Source organism: Chroicocephalus ridibundus, chromosome 6 (genome assembly GCF_963924245.1).
Source record: "Chroicocephalus ridibundus chromosome 6, bChrRid1.1, whole genome shotgun sequence".
Lineage (NCBI taxonomy): Eukaryota > Metazoa > Chordata > Aves > Charadriiformes > Laridae > Chroicocephalus > Chroicocephalus ridibundus.
In genome coordinates this window covers 11,703,681-11,724,992 of record NC_086289.1, presented here as the reverse complement: position 1 = coordinate 11,724,992, position 21,312 = coordinate 11,703,681, and the positions used below count along the sequence as shown (strand labels likewise).

General features: G+C 36.6%; 1 protein-coding gene across 1 annotated transcript in view; it reads left to right on the top strand.

The window, feature by feature from the left end:
• The window catches only part of SMC3 (structural maintenance of chromosomes 3), a 29,590-nt gene extending 8,583 nt beyond the window's left edge, over nt 1-21,007 (top strand). The window contains exons 8-29 of the mRNA XM_063338273.1: nt 1,073-1,190; nt 1,746-1,921; nt 2,101-2,181; nt 2,458-2,622; nt 3,157-3,278; nt 3,674-3,887; nt 5,542-5,645; nt 5,866-5,965; nt 6,437-6,597; nt 7,942-8,083; nt 9,327-9,477; nt 10,498-10,650; nt 11,574-11,725; nt 11,943-12,101; nt 12,784-12,891; nt 13,290-13,398; nt 14,024-14,271; nt 14,393-14,605; nt 15,320-15,511; nt 15,678-15,855; nt 16,411-16,517; nt 16,835-21,007. Coding sequence (XP_063194343.1) covers nt 1,073-1,190; nt 1,746-1,921; nt 2,101-2,181; nt 2,458-2,622; nt 3,157-3,278; nt 3,674-3,887; nt 5,542-5,645; nt 5,866-5,965; nt 6,437-6,597; nt 7,942-8,083; nt 9,327-9,477; nt 10,498-10,650; nt 11,574-11,725; nt 11,943-12,101; nt 12,784-12,891; nt 13,290-13,398; nt 14,024-14,271; nt 14,393-14,605; nt 15,320-15,511; nt 15,678-15,855; nt 16,411-16,517; nt 16,835-16,906 — 3,225 coding nt within the window. The 3' untranslated portion in view covers nt 16,907-21,007. The remainder of the gene's footprint in view (nt 1-1,072; nt 1,191-1,745; nt 1,922-2,100; nt 2,182-2,457; nt 2,623-3,156; nt 3,279-3,673; nt 3,888-5,541; nt 5,646-5,865; nt 5,966-6,436; nt 6,598-7,941; nt 8,084-9,326; nt 9,478-10,497; nt 10,651-11,573; nt 11,726-11,942; nt 12,102-12,783; nt 12,892-13,289; nt 13,399-14,023; nt 14,272-14,392; nt 14,606-15,319; nt 15,512-15,677; nt 15,856-16,410; nt 16,518-16,834) is intronic.
• Nucleotides 21,008-21,312: the final 305 nt, after the last annotated feature.

The following is a 21,312-nucleotide window of genomic DNA, read 5'->3' as shown; positions in this document are numbered from 1 at the left end:
CAAACTTAGTTCCGTGTAAATTCATAGATTTCTGGGCCTTAAGATGACACAGTAAAGTAATTGTAAAGAATTTTAGGAGGCTAAAAATACTGCCAATGGAGGATGAGTGGAAATGTGGAAGCACCAAAAGTGAACAGCAGGGAAGGGGGCTCACAGCATAATCTGTATTAACTGGTCTTCAAGACCCAAGCACCCTTAACAGAGCTTTTAAAGGACACCCAGGTTTGGAGACAAAGGACAGATCACTTGTAATGGCCCACAGGGTTGGACACAGTGTAGACACTGATAACTGTCAGCTCCAAAAAGATTGCTGAAAGGCATACTTAAAAGCAGAATGCAGGAGACTTGAGGAGCACTTGATGGCAGAAATGCTGACCCAGCAGTACAGTCTCTCAAATGTTTATCAGGGTAGTTCTTCCTGTACAGCAGCTGAGTGTTTGTATTGGGAAGAAACAGCTTCAGCTGGAAAGTCACTTGTGTTTTTTCTTGGGTATTGGTGCACATGACTCTTGCAGCCAAAACATGCATACTGGTTTTAATATGATACAAATTAGAAACAGTAACCTTATAAAAGCATGCAACCACTGGAATTCTGTTGGAGGAAAGTGAGTTTTATGTTGGGTTTAATTGTATGACTCATTTAATGTTGGATTAATGAGTGTTTGATGACCTGAATCGTTCTAAGAGTTATAACACCTACATTTTGGTGTGTTTTTTGGGGGTGTTTAAACTATGTGGTTTAGCACCAGGACGTAAATGCCCAAACTCAAGGTTCTCTAAACATAATTTTGAGCGGGTAACAATTTCTTCAGTTTACGTAATACTGGAATCTTGAGTTTCAGCAAAAACTGGTAGCATTTAAAAACCAACAAAATTCATTACAAGCAGAATACTTGCCATGCTAAAGTAATTGTCTTAAAAGGAAAGGAATATGGTATATTCTAGGTATCTAAATATACCTTCCAAAACCTCAGGCAAGCAGGCACAGCAAAAAAACGTGCAGGCTTTGGTCTGTTGTGGTTAGCCGTACATCCAGAGCAGGCTATTGAAATAATAGATCTTGAATTTTCAGATCAACCAGATGGCCACAGCTCCTGACTCTCAAAGACTGAAGTTACTAAGAGAAGTAGCTGGTACCAGAGTGTATGATGAACGTAAAGAAGAGAGTATTTCACTAATGAAAGAAACAGGTAAAAATAGTTTTAAGAAATTAATGTTTTATGCCACAGTAATTCCATTAACCATTAGCTTTTTCAGTAAAGCTAACCGCTAGATAGATTTTATTTGTGGTACGTTAAACAATACGTGTCATATTTCATCCTTGAATTTTAAATCTCTGAAAAGGTTTAATAAGTGATTTCATGTGTGCTTTTAGTAATAAAACTTTTTAGCTAGGCTACTGTGTGTACTGTTCAAAACACATGAGTGATGTCAGCTGGCAACGATCCAAAAATTAGGAGACCTACTGCTATGCAGACACTGAAGTTTATGTAGTATAGTCTATAATTATTTTAAGCATGTGACCCCATAAAAGTACATGCTTCTGTTGCATTACATAACTCGTATCAACAGTTTTGCTGTTAGGATTTTTTTTTTGGGAACTGCTTCTGGACATGGGTTCTCCTTTTTGCATTTTATAACTGTTGACAAATAGTTAATCACTGGAGAAGATTGAGTAGCTTTAAAGATGTGGAAATATATTACAGTGTTTAACTGAACTTCAATCTTGTAATCTTCTCTATAAGAGGGCAAGCGAGAGAAGATCAATGAGTTGTTGAAATACATTGAAGAGCGACTGCATACCCTAGAAGAGGAGAAAGAGGAGCTGGCTCAGTACCAGAAATGGGATAAAATGAGGAGAGCATTAGAATACACTATTTATAATCAGGAGCTTAATGAAACCCGAGCTAAGCTTGATGAGGTAAAATATCTTGGCTAATACAAAACCTAATGTGAGCTGTTGGTTTTCGTTTTGCTACTGTCTCCTTGCATTCCCTGGTAGAATCCTGTCCATGTTCTTCACTACTTTAACAAATTATTTTCTTTCTACTACTGAAACAGAATCTTGTTACTTAAGCTATTGTTGATATTTCCCTACAGCTTTCTGCCAAACGAGAGACAAGTGGAGAGAAATCCAGACAGCTGAGAGATGCACAGCAAGATGCTAGAGATAAAATGGAGGTAAAAAGACTTTTTATATGGGCTCTCCAGAACTGTGTTTTGGTTTGTTGGTGGTTTTGTTTGTTGTTTTTTTTTTCTGGGGGGGGGTGGGTGGGGGAAGGTGTTCTGAGTCTGTGTTAAATTCTATTTTATACTTTCATCCTCTTTGGAAACAGGGTAAGGTTTTTTTCACACTTCTAGTGTCTCTTGATCTACATAATAATGATCTTGTGAGTTTTGATAGATACTGAAAAGTGCATGCAGTGTTTAAAATACTACATACTTAAATTTGCGTAGGAAATAGAACGGCAAGTTCGAGAACTGAAGACAAAGATTTCGGCAATGAAAGAAGAGAAAGAACAACTTAGTGCTGAAAGGCAGGAGCAAATTAAACAGAGGACTAAATTAGAGCTGAAGGCGAAAGACCTGCAGGATGAATTAGCTGGCAACAGTGAACAAAGGGTACGTAACAGCAGTGAAGTCTTAAAATGTCATTGGCACAAGGCAGTATACTTCTACATTGAAGTTGTGGTTTTAGGCTGTGGCCATTCATTTTTTTTCTAAGGTTTGCTGGACATATATCTCAGTTTTTTTGTGGTGCCTCCTAGGGGATGTAAACGTACACTCCTGTGTTATGGTCCTTTATTTATCATCCTGCATGTTGCAAAATCAAGCACCTATATTTTTCTTGATCTTAATTGCTGCAAGTATTGTCAAGGAGGGTTTTGTTTGTAGCAGTAATTCGAACTTTGTTGTTTGGCCTATACAGATCTTGCTTTCTTGCATAGTTTAGCGGCTTGAAATTGCTTTGTTTTATCTGTCTTTGCTGTCCTGATTGGAACTGAATTCACTTCTGTTAAGTATTGAAACAGTGTAGTATCAGATAAGCGATGGCATCTTGCAGTCTTACAGTTATTCTTTAGAAGTGTGTATTCATCTAACAACACAATTCCTGATATTACCTAACTTCTAATACTGCTTTTTTTTGACTTTCAGAAAAGACTATTAAAAGAGAGGCAAAAGCTTCTTGAGAAAATTGAGGAGAAGCAGAAAGAATTAGCAGAAACAGAGCCGAAATTCAACAGTGTAAAAGAAAAAGAAGAGAGGGGAATTGCTAGGTCTGTGGCATTCTACAACAGGGAGTCAAAGCCAGCAACAATACTAACAATATTATCCATAAGTGCAATTCACTCAGAACTGTACTTGTTGCTTGAGAATGGTGTAATTTTATGTACTTACAGATGGTCTGCAAAAAGTCTCCTTTATTGTTGGGGGTGAAATTAAATGGTGAAATTAATTTTTAAGCTTAACTGCTTTTGTGGGCTGTTGTTGACTTTTTGTTTTGTGAAGTCTTCTGTGTGATTTCATGGTTTATAACATGATCCTTTTCTTTTTATTACTGATTTGGTGCTTAAATCTTAGCTTGAAAATTCTTATGGTAATTACTAATGCTTGCTTGTACTAAATTCAAGATTTCTTTGTAATACAGCATGTCTTTTGCTTCTCAAAATAGACTTGCACAGGCTACACAGGAAAGAACAGATCTTTATGCAAAACAAGGTCGAGGAAGCCAGTTTACTTCCAAAGAAGAAAGGGATAAGTGGATAAAGAAAGAACTGAAATCTTTAGATCAAGCCATCAATGACAAGAAGCGGCAGATTGCAGCTATACACAAGGATTTAGAGGATACAGAGGCAAACAAGGAGAAAAATTTGGAACAGTACAGTGTAAGTTTTCACCTTATTACTTCTCAGTGGTTTTGAGAGAAGGGTTAAAGGCTCAATCTAATCCTAGACGATTAGACTTTACTGCCTATACATAAGGAAGATGAGACTTTCTGGTTAAGCGCAGTCTTTTAAAAATATGTTATTGAAAACATCTGCAGATAAACTAAACTTCCTTTAGCACTGCATCTAACTTCGGTCTATATGTTGACTTCCTTTCTGGCACTTTCCCTAAAGAAACCTGAGGTTTCAGGAAGAGTCTTAAATCTACCTTGCTCTTTTCTACGTTGAATATGACCATTTCATCTAGATAACAGTTTGTGAGGTTTTTATAGAGGTCTACTTTGGTTGTTCTCACTCTTCTCTTATTTTCCCTAAACAGAGGATCTTTTAAACTGCTGCAAGCACTGCACCTTTGCACCACGATTGCAGCTGGTTAGAAGTTGTGTCCCTATCCGTGTTAGAAGATTAATCTGTCTCAGTATTATCTGCATAACTTCTAGGCTTTAATTTCCATTCCGAAATAGCTCTTATACTGCAAATACAGCAATACAATCTAAAAATATCACTCCTGCTAGGAGCTACAGGAGTGAAAACCCTCCTGCACTTATGGTGGGAGAGCATCCAGTACCAATACTGCTACCCTGCATGTGCTGATAGGCAGTGTTCTTGGTCTTTATGTAATACACCTACCAAAATTGAGGATCGATCTGATGAAATCTAGGAATGCAGTTGTACAAAGGCAATGGTGTTCTGCTAAAATACTGCTTGGATGGGACCCACGTTAGGGAAGTAATGATTCTGAGTTGGCCAATGAAAGAAATGGCATTTACCACTGACTGCTTGTAATTGTATGGTACTGCTCAGTAGGAATACTATAGAATTGAAGAGCTTAAATTTGAAGCAGTCCTTGATTCCTTTTATAAACATCTTAGTTTTCTTTTTCTCCTTAAGGAAGGTCAATTTATGCTTAGGCTAAGAACTGTATAGCTTCTTGCTGCTCAAAGGGGAGGTGTCTTGGGTGAACATGATGGAGAGCTTGCAAAGTTAAGTTGGAAAAACTTGGCTATGTTTTGAGAACACAGCTAGTCCTCCTGTACACAGATAACTATGAAAGCATTATCTGAGTGCTAGCCCTGAGCTGCTTCGAAAATGGCAAGTGTTAAATGAGCAAGCTTATTTCAGCTTGCTTATTGAGCAAGCTTAACGGCAATGCTGTTGACAACAGCTGTGGTAAAGTAGTAGTACTGCTGGAGAGCAGGCTGAGATTTTTGATTAATAGCAGTACGGCATCATATGCAAGACTAGTATGTATGTTCTTATCACAAACGTTATTTCAGAGCATGATTACGCATAGTTATGTGTATGATAGTTACTGTTTCGATTCAGTTTCTTACCGTGGCATACAGTGAGCCATCTCACTATAATACCCAGATGCACAGTTCAACTCAATGCCTGCCTTGCAGTCTGCTTGGTAACTTCACCTTGGTACTGCTCCCTTACAAAGATGTATTTATTCTTGGTGGTTTTGCAGTTTGTTGTAAACTGGTTAAAATGGTTGTAGGAATTTTGTCTGAATTTTAAGTAGTAATTTAGTATCAAATAAAAGACTTTTGAACATAGCTGTAGTTTCATACTGTTCTTTTCTTTGTGTTAGAAACTGGACCAGGATCTTAATGAAGTGAAGGCTCGTGTTGAAGAACTGGACAGAAAATACTATGAAGTGAAAAATAAAAAGGATGAACTACAGAGCGAAAGAAAGTTAGTAATTAATTGAAATATGTCTGAATCTCACTTAATATCAAGGACCCCAACTGTGTAGTTGTTAACATGGCATGTAGGTATGTTTTTTAAAATATAGCCATGTATGAACTCCTGCACTTTGCCTTCCCATTAGATTAGCAGTCTTTGAGAATAATAAAAAAAAAAATCTTCAGACTTCTTTCACACTTAAAATATTTTAATTATTTTTGCTCTGTAGTTATCTATGGAGAGAAGAGAATGCAGAACAACAAGCTCTTGCTGCAAAGCGGGAGGATTTAGAAAAGAAACAGCAGCTTCTCAGAGCAGCAACAGGAAAGGTAAGATACCTTGTATTTGAGAATTCCTTGTGGAAGCTTTTCTTATTCTTAAAGGACAAATCACAGTCATATCTGAAAGACATGACTGTTATTTCTTTTGGTTATGGTCTTACTGTCATAATTAAGATGGACAAATTATATTTGTAAGCCGAATTTTTCAAATATTTATAGCTCTAGAACTACTTGGAAATTAGTTTTTTTAAGCTCAAGGTAATTGAGGAGAGGTAAGGAGACCAGATAGAATACTTCTAAAACTTCTGCTATTTTTTCCTTTTTTTTTTTTTTTTAAAAAAAAAACCAACATGAAAAGTGACAAATTGAAATATATATTTAGGCATCTTCCGTTAGAGCTAGTTAGTTCCGTTAGTTAGCAGGAACTTTGCGCAAAAGGTTACAATTTTCACAAAGTAAAAAGTAAAATGGACAACTATACTTTTAGTTGCAGTATAATAACGAGTTCTATTTTAACAGGCCATTTTGAACGGTATAGACAGCATAAACAAAGTTTTGGAACACTTCCGTCGAAAAGGCATAAATCAGCATGTTCTAAATGGCTACCATGGCATTGTTATGAATAACTTTGAATGTGAACCAGCTTTCTACACCTGTGTTGAAGTTACTGCAGGGAACAGGTAATTATGTGCTCTTTAGTGTTACTCAAGTTAAAGCAGCTGCAGTGTTACAATTTAGTTTTTAGTGCCAGTTGCTACTGAAAGTTTTACTCTTTTGAACTTGAGCTCTTGTCCTTTTTTTGACGAAGTGCCTTCTTATATAGGGTGATCAAACTGCTGCTCCTTCAAGAAGGAAATAAGGATCCTGCCTGTTCAAAAATTATTCCTAGCTGCTCTTGATCTTGCCTAAAAAAAACCCTAGAACAAAACCACACAAAGACCCCCCAAAAAAGGCCCCAGACCCACAGTTCTGACAGTTAGCAGAAAGATTGTTGTGAGGCTCAACTATGTTGAATAAAGTGGACGGCGTCTTCTGGTGTGGAGAATTCTCCAGTAAGCAACGCTGATGTTTCAGTGGTAACAATCAGAATTATTTCACTTACACTAGAAAGTCTCATGGGTGAGAATGGTCTCTAAACTGTCAAAACCTGCTATTTAAAAGCTAACTGAAAAGACATTGAGTGTCTTTGTGTAACGTGTTCTAGAAGTAAGTGCCTGTTGGGTGATCCACCACTTCCTGCAGCATCTGACACTTCAAATCAATCTAAATTGTCTTTTTGTGTGATCAGTCCTCTGTTCCAATTAATGAACAGTCATACAAATTCTTCTAACGAAATGTTGATAGTAGCATAAGGGCAGGAAAACGGGATAGAGTTGACGTGATCTTGCAAACTATCACATAGAAATGTTGATGCTACCACAACTTGAAATGCAGTCCCTCATCGGAAACGTCTGTGTGAACAAGGGTGTCTCTTCAAAGTGCTTCATAGTTCTCTCTGAATCCTGTTGTGCCCTGTAGTTTGGAAAAAGTGGTAGCAAGCAAATTGTAGTTTAACTTGCAAAAGAAAGATCACTTACTTCAATCTCTGTGATGGTAGTCTCAGTAACACACAGGGAGATAGATGTGGTCTGTGTTTCTGTTGATTGTGTACAGAGGCATAAGATGCAAACTTTGTAAATCCATGCAAAGAGGGTTGAATATTATATAATGAAATGTTATGGAGAACAGAGGTTTGCAGTTGAACCAACCAAAAAAGGCTGTGTACACAGTGACACGGTGTGCATATTGAGCTGCTCTTGTGACTGGAGGGTGGAACTTAAAATTCTTGGCTGATCCCGTTCTAATGAAAGTGAATAGAGCGTATCCACTTGCTTATTCTAAGGCACAGGCTTGAAGAGAAAATGCAATGCAGCTTTATGTTGGTATGTTATTTAATGGTACCTGCATGCTTACTGTTTCCATACAAATATGTTAGTGCTTTTAGCACAGTAAAGTTTAACCTATTTGTTGGGCTTGTTAATTAGGTTGTTTTATCACATTGTGGATTCTGATGAGGTCAGTACAAAGATCCTAATGGAATTTAACAAAATGAACCTTCCTGGAGAAGTTACTTTCCTCCCTCTGAACAAGCTGGATGTTAGAGATACTGCTTATCCTGAGACTAATGTGAGTTGAAGTTCCTTTTGAACCTTCTTCCACTTCATAATTTACAAAGCCTTATATTTTGAATTGTTTGTGTATATTGCGTATTGCCCACCACTTGCTTTGCTGTTGAACGTCTGCAATGAAATACTACTTTCAATGTGGGCTTCTGAACATGAACTCTGTTATGGGAAAATACTTTCCTACCAGGTATTTATTTACTCTTTAAATTTTAACTTCACCTTACAAGTAAGTAGGTGATACTAAAAAGAAACAGAATTTTGTTGTAACCTGACAGTCAATAATTGCCTGAATTACTGAATTGTATTTCTTTTAAGCTGAAATGCTGCCATGGACAAAAGCTGAAAAGCCACGACATATTACAGCCATGGATAATTCCTCAAAGTTATTGGAAATGAGCTGTGTTTTTATATTTAGAAATGCATAAATAACCCTTCAATGGCAACCATTTAGAAAGTAATTCTGAAATACATTTCAATAAAGTATCTGCTCTTATTTGAAGTTTCAGTAGTGAATTAAAATTGTGCAAATGTTAACCACTTACAATAATCATGGTAGAGTAAGTTCTTTAAAAAATATCTGTTTTTTTCTTTTTTCCCTCAGTTAAACATAGGAAAAAAATAAATAGGAAACAATGACTTCTAGTGTGCTTATTATGGCAGGGCTTTACTAGTAAAACTGTGTTAATGCTTGTATCCTGCTCTCTACAGAAAGGAATAATTTTTTTGAGGAAAAAACCCACCAATTTATGATACTTACCCAACTTGATTTAGTAGTGATTTAATACTCGGATGAGATTCCTGGCAGACTCTTAGCTGACTTAAGGTTCAAGCCTAGCTGTTACAAGCTAAAACTGCAAAATCTTGCACTTGATTTTCATAGAGTGTTTATGTGTTTGTCTTGGGATCCTTCTACCAACTGACAGCTGTTTATTTTCAAAGTGCCATTCACAATATTGTTCTTTGAGTTCAGGGTTTGACATCCTGTATGTAAATAATGATGTGGACAGCTCCAGAAGTCTTTGTTCTAGAAGTTTAACTGTGAAGTCAATGTTAATATTCAGTGAATTTGAAATGTGTTAAACTGTTAGAAATTCTTGTCATAAGGCTAGAGTGTATTCTATTTTTAGTCTTGATGTAGTTTCTTTTTTCCAGGACTGTCTTAAATTCTGTATATGAATTAGTTGCAATGTACTTGATGTATTTGTATCAATATGTTCTTCTCATTAAAATCACTGTCGCTTCAGGATGCTATTCCTATGATCAGTAAACTGAGATACAATCCACGATTTGACAAAGCTTTCAAACATGTTTTTGGAAAGACTCTAATTTGTCGTAGCATGGAAGTGTCTACCCAGCTGGCCAGAGCTTTCACAATGGATTGTATTACTCTGGAAGGTAAATGTTGTAATTTTATAAATTATTTATTGTAAAAATGGGATCCCTGGAATGGGAGGCTCATTAAACATGGTCTGTTAGTGTTCTTGAAATAATATTTTTTTAAAATAATAGTATACTTTACTGAGATGTACAAGGTTGCACTTGGTTAAGTACAATTCTTAAAAATACAGAATTTCTTCACAAGCCATTGAATTTCATGATCTAAAAGTTATAGCTATGTATCTCCATCCTGAGAATTGTAAAGCAGATTAAGTTTGTAGTCATCCAATTTGTTTTATCCAATATAACAGGCATTTGTTTTTCTGGAGTACTTACGGTGTTTTCAACAAACTTTAAACCAGTGATTAGGGTGTGAATGTACAGCCTCAATAACTGATAAGTGCAAGGTGAATTCTTCTGCGTACCAGACATGTTTACGTTTTATGTTCTCTGAAATAATCTCTTTTGTTAATTGCCTGTTCTTGGAGGGCAGATTCTCGGCAGGGTTATTGTTGTCTTTTTGTCTCTTAAAGTCAATCTGAAAAAACTCCGAAGGATGTCTGAGGAGGAAATGATTAATTTTTCAGTAACAGCATATTCTACAAGCCACAGATGCCGCTAATTACTCAGTCTTTCTTTGTTTTCTCCCTCACAGAAGATCTGAGATTTATTTTCTTTTAAACTGGTAGTGCTAGGCACTTGCATTTTCCCCTTTAAGTATTTTTTTTTCCTTCAAGCTGCATGGTTTCAGAAGTTAATTATATAAACAACAAAAAAAAATTAGCTGATACTTAAAGGAGATTATAGCAGTCTGTGTTCGTCTTGGGAAAGGAAATGCACTTCAAATTGTGTACAGAAATAAACACTTCCCTAAGTACTGTAAACATACATAAATGATTCCCTGATACTGATGCAGCACTTCTGTACATTAGTTGAAATGTTTTAGTTAGTCTTCTAAGTTGTGTTGTAGAAACTGCTTTGAACATTATGAAGAGCATGTAGCGTGCAGTTTATAGTCTCATTCTATTATGCTCTTAGGTGATCAAGTCAGCCATCGTGGTGCTTTGACTGGAGGTTATTACGACACAAGGAAGTCTCGTCTTGAATTGCAAAAAGATGTTAGAAAGGCAGAAGAAGAACTTGGTGAACTTGAAGCAAAACTTAATGAGAATTTACGCCGAAACATTGAGAATATCCTTTTGTTCTTCTTGTGGAAAGGTCGTGTGATAACAAAGCTTTTGTTTTGCAGTTACAGTAATTGATGAAAAACAGGAGACCAGTTTTTGTTAATGTTACATATTGGCTGTGGCATTTGTTTTGTCTGCTGCTTGTGCAACCTGGTTCTGTATGTTACTGTAGTAACGTAGTAGTACTTTAGTGGTAACATAGTAGTACTTTAGTAACAAAGAAATCAATGGAAAAACAGAACCAAAAACTCTGCATGTGAAAATTGGCATACAACCAGTGAAAATAACAGATTTTAAAACATATCTGTTGTTTATGTGGCTGAAATACATTCTTTTTTTAAAAAATCATTTTTAGATTAATGCAGCTGGTTAAGAAATAGTTTCTATACCACTGCTGTTATTTTTTTAGTAAAACTTCCATACTAGGGAAACTTGACTGAAAAATACTAATTGAAGAAAACCTAGTCCAATAGTCTGCTTCAGAGTGGCTGGCACTGTAGGCTTCAGGAAAAAGGAGCTTTAGGAATCTGTCCCCATTAAAATTTGATCTTGCTCTTTAGAACTTAGAGATGAGGTTAAACCCTAAATTATGAGGCTTCCTCTTCTTCTCTTCTCATTTTGTAAGGTCTGAGTTTTCCTTACCAGTTCAGATGTATCCCTGTGTTGTTCTGAGTGCCATATTGTAAAATTAACAGCTAAACGAAGCTTTTCTTGTTTGCTCCTGGTGTTGATAAGGGTGCTGAAGTTACATTTGTTGATGGTTCTTGATTCTCCTGTACAATTGAATATTTTGGTTTTGTGAGGCATTTTGTTGTGTTCTTATTTTGATGGCAACTGAATATCCTAAACAGAATAAAATTTGAAGGTACTAGTTAGGTATAAAATGCCTTGTAAAACAAGGACGGAGTTTTCCTTAGCCCACGGTATGGATTAATAATGAGATTGACCAGCTAATGAACCAAATGCAGCAAATTGAGACACAGCAGAGAAAGTTCAAAGCCTCTCGAGACAGTATTTTGTCAGAGATGAAAATGCTGAAGGAGAAAAGGCAGCAGTCTGAAAAGACATTTATGCCTAAGGTATAGTATGGGGATATTGAAAGCTGTTACAGGTTTTATATTAATTGTTTCATTAATATTACTGTTAAACTTGTATTCCATTCTGGTTAACATCATAATATGAAATATGAAGAGATGACTAGAGTTACAAAAAATGTGTTTACGTAAACAGAAAAGTGAAATTCATATAAATCTACAGATTGCTTTGAGGAATGATGATAATTTTAATGTTCCATAGCAACGCAGTTTGCAGAGCTTGGAGGCAAGTTTACATGCAATGGAGTCAACGAGAGAATCATTAAAAGCAGAACTGGGGACTGATTTATTGTCTCAGCTCAGTCTTGAAGACCAGAAACGTGTGGATGCTCTCAATGATGAAATTCGACAACTACAGCAAGTAAGGAAATGAAAATGTCTTGCCATTAAACGTGGTACCTTTCTTCCCAATAAACTTATTTTTGTCCTTTTTGTATAAAAAGTCACTTATGAATATAGCGTAATTAAAGTAGTACTTAATTAGTAGTATGTTTAGAGTTTTCTCATCTGCAAAGTGTATTTGCATGTTTTTCTCAAATGCTGGGTGAATTTCACTAACTGTATGCGTGAGAACTATGGCTATTTGTGTTGGAATCGTCACGACTTCCTTGCTTCTGCTCTTGGACCATACAACAATAAATACAAGTAGATATAATCTGAAAGGAATGATGCACAGAGTGGGAAAATAAATCAATGCCTTTAAGTATGTGGTAGATGAAACAAAACCAACCCGTGTGGTTTAGAAAATACTATGAAGCATGCTCTAAAGCTCTTCTGGGTATAGAGTTGGATTCAGATGCTAATACAATTTAAGAAACTTACTGATCTGCGGGGATGACTTTTACACTAGACAGCTGCAAAAATACCATTTGGTTCTTTCTACCTGTTAAAATTAGAGCAACAGTCCAAGGAGTTATGTGATATTTTAATAAACAGAATTGTGTGAAGAGTGAGGTTTTTTGTTTGTCTTAATTTTTGTAACAAGGAAACAATAGTTGTTTAGAGTCAGTTAAGGCAATTAATATACTTTTTTATTTTTTCAGGAAAACAGGCAGCTTTTGAATGAAAGGATTAAACTAGAAGGCATTATCACAAGAGTTGAAACATACCTTAATGAGAACCTGAGAAAACGCTTAGACCAAGTGGAACAAGTAAGGATTTTCCCTTAAATGTACTTCTGCAATCTGGTTTTTGGTTAATTTCCAGGGTTTTAACGTATTATCTGATAAATACTTATTCATTACCTTGCATTATCTGTGATAGGTTTTGTTTTGCTATATACAAGCTGAGTTAAGTGTTTTACTTAAATGTCAGCACAGTATTTTAGGCATGTGAATTTTTGACAGAAATCCTACTCTAAATACACAGCCTATGTCTAAATAGGACCATCATAGTGACAGATTTGTTTGAAAGTCTAACTATTCTCTAAAACTTTACTAAAATACATGCTACAGTTGTATGTAGAGTAGCAGAAGATAACTTGTTTGTCTGGCTTATACTTTTGTTCCCCTCCATGCTGAAGCTTGGTGGCATTTACTTTGTCCCATAGGAACTGAATGAGCTTCGAGAAACAGAAGGTGGCACAGTTCTTACTGCCACAACATCAGAACTTGAGGCTATCAACAAACGAGTGAAAGATACACTGGCACGGTCAGATGGTTGGTAGCATCATTTTTTTTGAAAGAAAATTCTCCAGAGTTCTGAAAGTTCACACATACCATATTTTGGTTTTGAAATAGGCCACGATATGAGAAGTAATCATTAATTTCAAATATGCTGTAGTAGTTACATAGTGTGTAACAGATTTTCTTGGAACTTACTCCAAAAGATAAGTGAAACAAGATTTTGTGCATGTTTTATATAAAAAGAAAGTGTCCACAGTTGCACACTGTAATACCAGTAAGCGTGCGTTGGTGGCTTCAGGGCATAGTGCTTTTGAAGCAACCTTCGTACAAGATCGTGCTTGTATAGTTGTTCTTGAATTTCATCTAACCTATCTAAAACTAAGTTGCTGTCAAATAGGAAATAGCATCTGTATGTCTCAAACTTTTCTTCTCTTTCCAGACTTTAACAATATGACCATAGTATATTTGTTAGGTTTTTTCATGGGGAAGAAAAGAGGAAATGTCAACTCTTTGTCTTAAGATTAACTTTCTACTCCTTAATAAATCTCTTTTAGATTATCTTTTTATTTCATAAATACTCGACTGGATGATTGTTGATTTTATGCGGGCATGTGAGACTTACCCACTTTGCTTTTTGTGCTCTCACCCGATATCTCAGATCTGGATAATTCTATTGACAAAACAGAAGCAGGAATTAAAGAGCTTCAAAAGAGCATGGAACGCTGGAAGAACATGGAGAAGGAGCATATGGATGCTATTAACCACGATACAAAAGAACTTGAAAAAATGACTAACAGGCAAGGCATGCTCCTCAAGAAGAAAGAGGAATGCATGAAGAAAATCCGAGAGTTGGGTTCACTTCCACAGGAGGCTTTTGAAAAGTATCAGACTTTAAGTTTAAAGCAGGTAATAAGTGTGCTTGGTTTCATGTTTCATGACCTGAAATATTAGCGTCATGTGCATCTTGAGTGTCAAATGTGTCTGGAATTGCAAGGTGCTTTGATACGTTAATATTTTCCTTTTACAGTTATTCCGCAAACTGGAGCAGTGTAATACGGAACTGAAGAAATACAGTCATGTTAATAAAAAAGCTTTAGATCAGTTTGTGAATTTCTCGGAGCAGAAGGAAAAATTAATAAAAAGACAAGAGGAACTTGACAGGGGCTACAAATCCATCATGGAGCTGATGAATGTCCTTGAGCTCAGGAAGTATGAGGCTATTCAGCTGACTTTCAAACAGGTAACAAAATAGTAACAATTGTAAAGACACTGGTGCTGAAATAAAATTGTCTCCTTGTGTACCAGCTCTATAGGAGGAAGCGGATACTAAGTACATCTATTGTGTAATAATAGAGGGCAGTATCCTGTAACTTGAGGTTTGTGGGGAGTTTAAATACTGAAGAAGAAATAGGCTAGCATTTTAAACAGGTGCTCATCTTGGTTGTATTACAACTCTGGCTTTGCTTTTAAACCTTTTAAATACTTCCTTTCTGGTGAATCTCTGTACTATGTACAACCCTTTCTAGGGAACGTCTGGTAATAAACCCTGCACCAAAGCCATTCTTCAGATTTAGTGAAAGTAATTCCTGATGTTAACAAAGTATTTTAACTACAAAATATATGAAGTTTTCTCTTAAAGATGATATGCTTAACTGATATCTCATCTGAAGTTTACTGAAATACATAATACTTGCTTTTGCTGCTGTTTTATGTTCTAATTCTACTATTTTCTTGAAAAATTTGAAAATTCTTGTACTACAAGAACAGTTGGCTTAGATGTTTTTAAACCAATCTCTGTGTATCGTATGTTTCTCAGTTCTACTTGTACTTAAGAATTAATGTGGATACCTGCTTTGAAGCTTTTGAAGCAGTGTGATCATGTAAAAATAGCTGTTGTCTGCAATTGATTTCATTATGTAAAAACGAGCTGATGTGTTGACTGTTTCTTTGTCAGGTGTCAAAAAATTTCAGTGAAGTATTCCAGAAGTTAGTCCCTGGTGGGAAGGCCACATTAGTGATGAAGAAAGGAGATGTGGAGGGCAGTCAGTCCCAGGATGAAGGTGAAGGCAGCACTGAGAGTGAAAGAGGATCTGGATCTCAGAGCAGCGTTCCATCTGTAGACCAGTTCACTGGAGTTGGCATAAGGGTAAAGAAAAAATTTGTGTTTCAGTACTCCAAATAGCTGTTTAGAGTGCCATTAAACTATATTTTTAAAAGGCAATGTTTAATTGGTCATGTTTATTTACTATAATAGCAAGTGATGTTATGGTTTAATATTTTGAAATCATCGTGCTGTTGTGTTGTTTTCTTAGGTATCGTTCACAGGGAAGCAGGGTGAAATGAGAGAAATGCAGCAACTTTCAGGTGGACAGAAATCCTTAGTGGCCCTAGCCCTGATATTTGCTATCCAGAAATGTGATCCAGCTCCATTTTACTTATTTGATGAAATCGACCAAGCCTTGGATGCTCAGCACAGAAAAGCTGTCTCAGGTGACTGTCTACCTTTTTTCATCTTCATTAGGGTTGAAGGTGATAGTCTTTCTTCTCATCTGTGATGTTTAAGATAAAAGCTTTTAATCTTAAAGGCGTATCTTTGAATATCCCAGCACGTGTGTTAGAATTTAGCTTTGTGCCTTCTGAAGCTTTCACGAACTTGATTTAGGTAGAAGTTTTGTGTTGACTACTGCATATAAAGTGTCTCCTTACTACGCTCAGTGTGGTGGAAATAGTCCTGTTTCAAAGTGTAGTTTGATTTTAAAAATTAACTTTTAGTTCAATGTATTGCTAAAAAAGTGCTTGCTCTGTTTTTCGTCATAGAAGTTCAACACCCCACTGACTTTGGCTGGATTTGTAAGAGTTGATACTGGAATTAATAATACTTAAAAACTTGGTATGGATCCTTTCTTGATCTGTGAGGTTTTCTGTCTTATTAACCAAAACCTCATTTTGAATAAGGAATAGCAAGCTCTTTGCCTGTCTCATATTAAGACCATTCCTGCTTTATTGAAAAGATCATAGTAAAGAATTGTTGTATTCTTTTTTTAGATATGATTATGGAACTAGCTGAACACGCTCAGTTTATTACAACGACTTTTAGGCCTGAACTGCTTGAGTCAGCTGACAAATTCTATGGTGTAAAATTCAGAAACAAGGTAAATAATACATTTTAGTTATGGCATTTACTGGGAACCTTATCAGGTTGTGCATTTGAGACTTGACCTAACAAGAGTTCAAAGTGAATCAGCCTCATTTCAGTGATGATTTTCCAGTTATATCGCGGTCTTGTGTAAAACTTCTATCCATCCTGAAAGAGAATTTAAATATGTACTGATGTCCCTTGTCATGTTCTTTAAAGGAGATTAGAAATTTCTTATAGGCCTGTTGCTGAGTCCTGGAGCCTTCAGAAATAAGTTTATCTTATTCTGCAGCAGATACTGTAATAACTATATACTTCTTTCTGTTCCACCAGGTTAGTCATATTGATGTGATCACAGCAGAAATGGCCAAAGACTTTGTAGAAGATGACACCACGCATGGTTAAAAGAAATTGTACTTAACTGCTTGTTTGGAAGATGTGTATAGTGCTATGTTTATGCCAGGGACCTGTAAATTTAATATACAAGTATTTAGTCCTTGTTTAAAATAGTTTTTCAACATACATTTTAACCAAGACCCAAGAAGGCTTAGTTTCAAAGGAGCTTCAGTATCCATTTTGTCTCTGTTGCTGTATTTTATAAGATAATTGTTAATGTTACCTTTATACAGTACCTGTAGTTTGGAAATTCTATTCTCTTCCCTCAGATCTTTTGTAAAGTGTCTGTTGCTGTTTTAAAGCTTTTCAGAAAGTGCTAGCTATTCCTTCTTAAGTATAATTTTATCATTTATATTGCCTCACATGGTTTTTTTAATGGCTTCAATTAAAATGATTGGTTTTATCGCTGTAACTTGTATGCATTATGTTTTTGGTTTATATTGTCTGTCTTTAGAGGATTAGAGGTGGAGTAAATACTCTTTGGTCATATTTGAGCTACATATTTAAGAAGTGTGAGACAAAGCAATTCTTTCAAGCCATTCTTACTTCTTTTTCCCATTTTTTGCACATTGCCAATGCCAGCAGAAAACCACCCCAAATATGTGCTTGTCCAAATTCAGTGTTCTGGCTATTGAACAGGGAAAAATGTAAGTATCAGAAGATACTGAGAAGTCTGAAAAGACCCTAGAACTGTATCAAGACAAATCACAGCCCCCTCTGTTTTCCGGGCACCGTGGCCAGTGTAACTGCCTCCATCATATCCCTTCAGCCAAAGAGACCGGCATAACTTGAGCTAAGTGACAGTCGCCAGTCAAAATGTGAATCTCTTCCTACTGTCCAGGCATTTGGCAAAGTGGTATTGAATAATTTGATGTTTTGTTCTGGAAAACATAAGGTTTTACCATGAACCATATGTTCCTTAGATAGCACAGCAGTTGTAAAAACAAAATCGGTTGGTGTTGCCATAGTGTGTGCATATATAAACATAACCTTAAACAGTACCTTATGTGACTTTAAATAGTACAGTGAGAAACAATGATTTTGTATACTACATTTACTCTGTAGGGCACTTTCAACAAAGCAGAAGAATAAAGCTGTCTGATAGGTTTTCATCTGCAAGCACCCTTGCCCTCCACTGAGAACTTCAGGAAGTGCAGGAAAGGAGAGCATGAACTGATTTCAAGTCTCCTGAGCTAAGGAGCGCATATACTTGCCGTACAAGGCAGGGTAAGAGAATAATACTAAAGCTGGTGTGGAGTAACTTCCCCAGGGTATGATAATCATGTAGGAAATTACTATGTGCAGTAAGTCTTAAGTCAGGAGGAGGAGGATGTTGTACCTGATATAACAAAGATTTTCTGTAGTGACTATGGAGCCACTAGCTACATAGTAGACTTCTCGCAGTGAAGAGAGGGTAGGGTACAAAACATAAGGCAAACTCGTGAAGCCAAAGTAATGCCAGTGCCCCCAAAATGTTTAGACTGTGAATAGACATATTTAAGAACACCAAAGAATTTTAAATTTGTCCTCTGCGTACAGAGCTGTGAATATGCATTTAGGGTGGCTACAGAGCAAAGCGTTCCTGAATTACTCACAGGTGAAATGAGTTCAAAGTCCAGAGAAGGACCTAAAGAACCTAGCCACAAATTCATACCCAAGGTGACTGATTTCATGCCATTTGATCCAGTGCACGTAAGAACACACTTAAAACGTCTGTGAACTATGACTGCCAGGTATGTAACTTGCCTGTGGAAATAGCAGGCTGCACTCTCAGCTAACTCATTAGGTTTACGAGTGCTAGGGCATCAGGTTGATGGTTGTTAGGTTGAGTTTTGGAAGAGATAAGCAGTTCATAGGCCATGAAGCTAATTACTGTGCTTATTAAGAAGTGTCATACTAAATCCCTCTAGGACTGATAATGAATTTTATCAAATAATCTCATTAAAGTGGGAGTAGATTAGTAGAGTAGGGGGGTTGGGGTTTTTTTTTTTGGTGTAGTGCTCAGCATAATTGAGCCTAAATGCAGCTTAATAAATTGGGTAATTTCAGCTGCATTAGGAATTTTCCTCTGGGTTGAGTCTAACATTAAGTTTGCTTATCAAGCACAGTTGGAAAATGTGTATCTAGGAAGCTGGTAGAAACACAACTGAATACTGGGTTGATACTAAGCAGGGTAAGAATAGGACAAGCCTTTAGCTGTCACTTCAGTTTCTTGTCTGCTAAAGACCAAGGTTTGGAACCACTTGCACAAAACTTGGGGGGATTTATCAAGACTTTCAGAATCCTTTTTCAAGGTAAGTTTGGGGGTGGTGGTTATTTTTTTTTTGTTTGTTTAAACCTGTGACGACTAAACTTTATTGTGTCCTTTAAAAGCCTCTAGAGAGGCTACTGTCTAAGTTGAGCTCTTGTTTTCCTGTGAATATACCTCTTGCCACATGCTCATTCTCAATGATGTGATGCCTCTGTGCTGTGCAGCCACATACTGCAGGAGTGAAAAAGCTTAATTGGATCAGTTCCTTTGTCTGGTTCACTGAGTGAGCGTGTTGCCAGTAATGCTGGTGTGCACGGGACTGGAATGGGAAAGGCTGAAATAACTTACACAGCACCTCTTCCAGGTGCCAAAGCACAGAGCCTTTGTGTGGCACTGTGGATGCCCTACAGTGAGCTTGGGTTGCTAAGTTAGAAGCTATAGTTAGAATTAGAGTGCCTTAAACAGGGATGGAGTAAAGTAGGTTATTTAGCAAAATCCATACCAGCTCACTATTGAAAAAATAAATTACATGAGAGAGAATGGCATGAAAATAGGAAAACCAGAACCTCATCCATTGCTGTAAGTTTTAAGGAAAGTCCTTGTACAAAGGAGGAAGAATTGTCTTGAAAAAATGCCAGTATGTACAACCTGAAGGAGGATTTTGGTTTTCCCAGACTGGTTTTGGCCATGGTTAAGGTCAAGAGTAGCAAAAAGTTTTCTTTATCTGCCCCCTAATGATTTGCTTCAGATTGCCGCATCAATCTGAAGATGCAACACAGTCAGTGTAAAATAAAGTGAAGAGAGTGATAGGTTCCTAAAGCGTATGTGTTATGTTCTGTTTGTTCATATCTGGTCCATTCAACATCATAGTTCACAAGTTGCCTTTTCTGTCTGCTTTAAATTCTTTCTAGTCTTAAAATAAGCTTTATTGAGAGTTACCCTGTCCTTGAGTTTCTCATAGGTGTCCTTTTTTTTTCTTTTCCACATGGAAGTTTAAGGCAAAATTCAGTGAAACTATACACTTGCTCTGAATAGTAGGACATCCTAGAAGTTGTAGAAATCCTAGGTGCCCGATGGTGCACCTACTCTTTATGCCCAGGGAGCCTGGTCTTAGTTCTCCCAGGATCTGCATAGTGGCTCTGTAGATGCTTCTCAGAAACATGGGAACACAGGGCTTATGGTTGTATCCTTCGTCAATATTAGGAGTGCGTCTTCTATTGCCCTAGTGAAAAAGTCAGTAGTGGTATGATCCAGAAACATGAGAATGTTACCATTTTATTTTAATTTTTCTGCTTATACTTGTCCATCCAGTAAAACACAACTTTTTTTCTGGATGCCCACCTGGGGCTGTGTTTCCTGCTGCAAGCTTGAAAGTCACCTGGGAAATACTGATGTAATGTAACTGCTGAATGTCTCCAGTGTTTCTTAATTATCAATATGTGAAGCTTATCGGCTGAATTGCTAGTTGTTTCTTAGGATAGTTTTCATCTGTAGCAAACGCTCTTCAAGTACTTTGTAAGATTAACATCTTTGAGGTTTTTGTATTTTTAATCTTATGTAACTGTTACAAGATGTAGTTTGTAACTTTGGGCAGGAGATGGAGCCAAACTGGACTAAATTAAAAAAGGAAATTTGCTTTATTGTTAAAGTTGAGGGTAAAATCAAAGCTTTTCTATGAGGTCTTGGGAATGCCAGAGACTGTCACAGTGGTCATGAGGATCCTGAACAAATAGAGAAATACAAAATATAAATACTTTTACATGGACAAGAATGTACGTAAATGGGAATAAATTACACTTTGTGCTAAAAAACTCATAAAAGCCTTTAAGACTAATAATTTGCTAAACTGCTCTTATTGGGTGGAACTGTGCCATTCCAGAAAAACGTATGCATAAACTTATGTAAAAATAAACATTTTACAGATAAAGTAAAAAAAACCACCAACAACCAAACCTGAAAAAAATTGTCACAAAAGTATAAGAATCTGGTTCCTCTAGGAAGAATGACTCATAATTCTTTCTAGTGAATAAAGTCATCGTTCTCTCCTTGCAGATGAACCTGTGGGTGTGGGAGGTGGTGATTCCCAAAGCAGGGATGAACAGAGGAGACAAGCTGCTTCTGTTAAAATTCTTCCCTCAAATTGGAAGTGTGAAGCAAGTTCCCC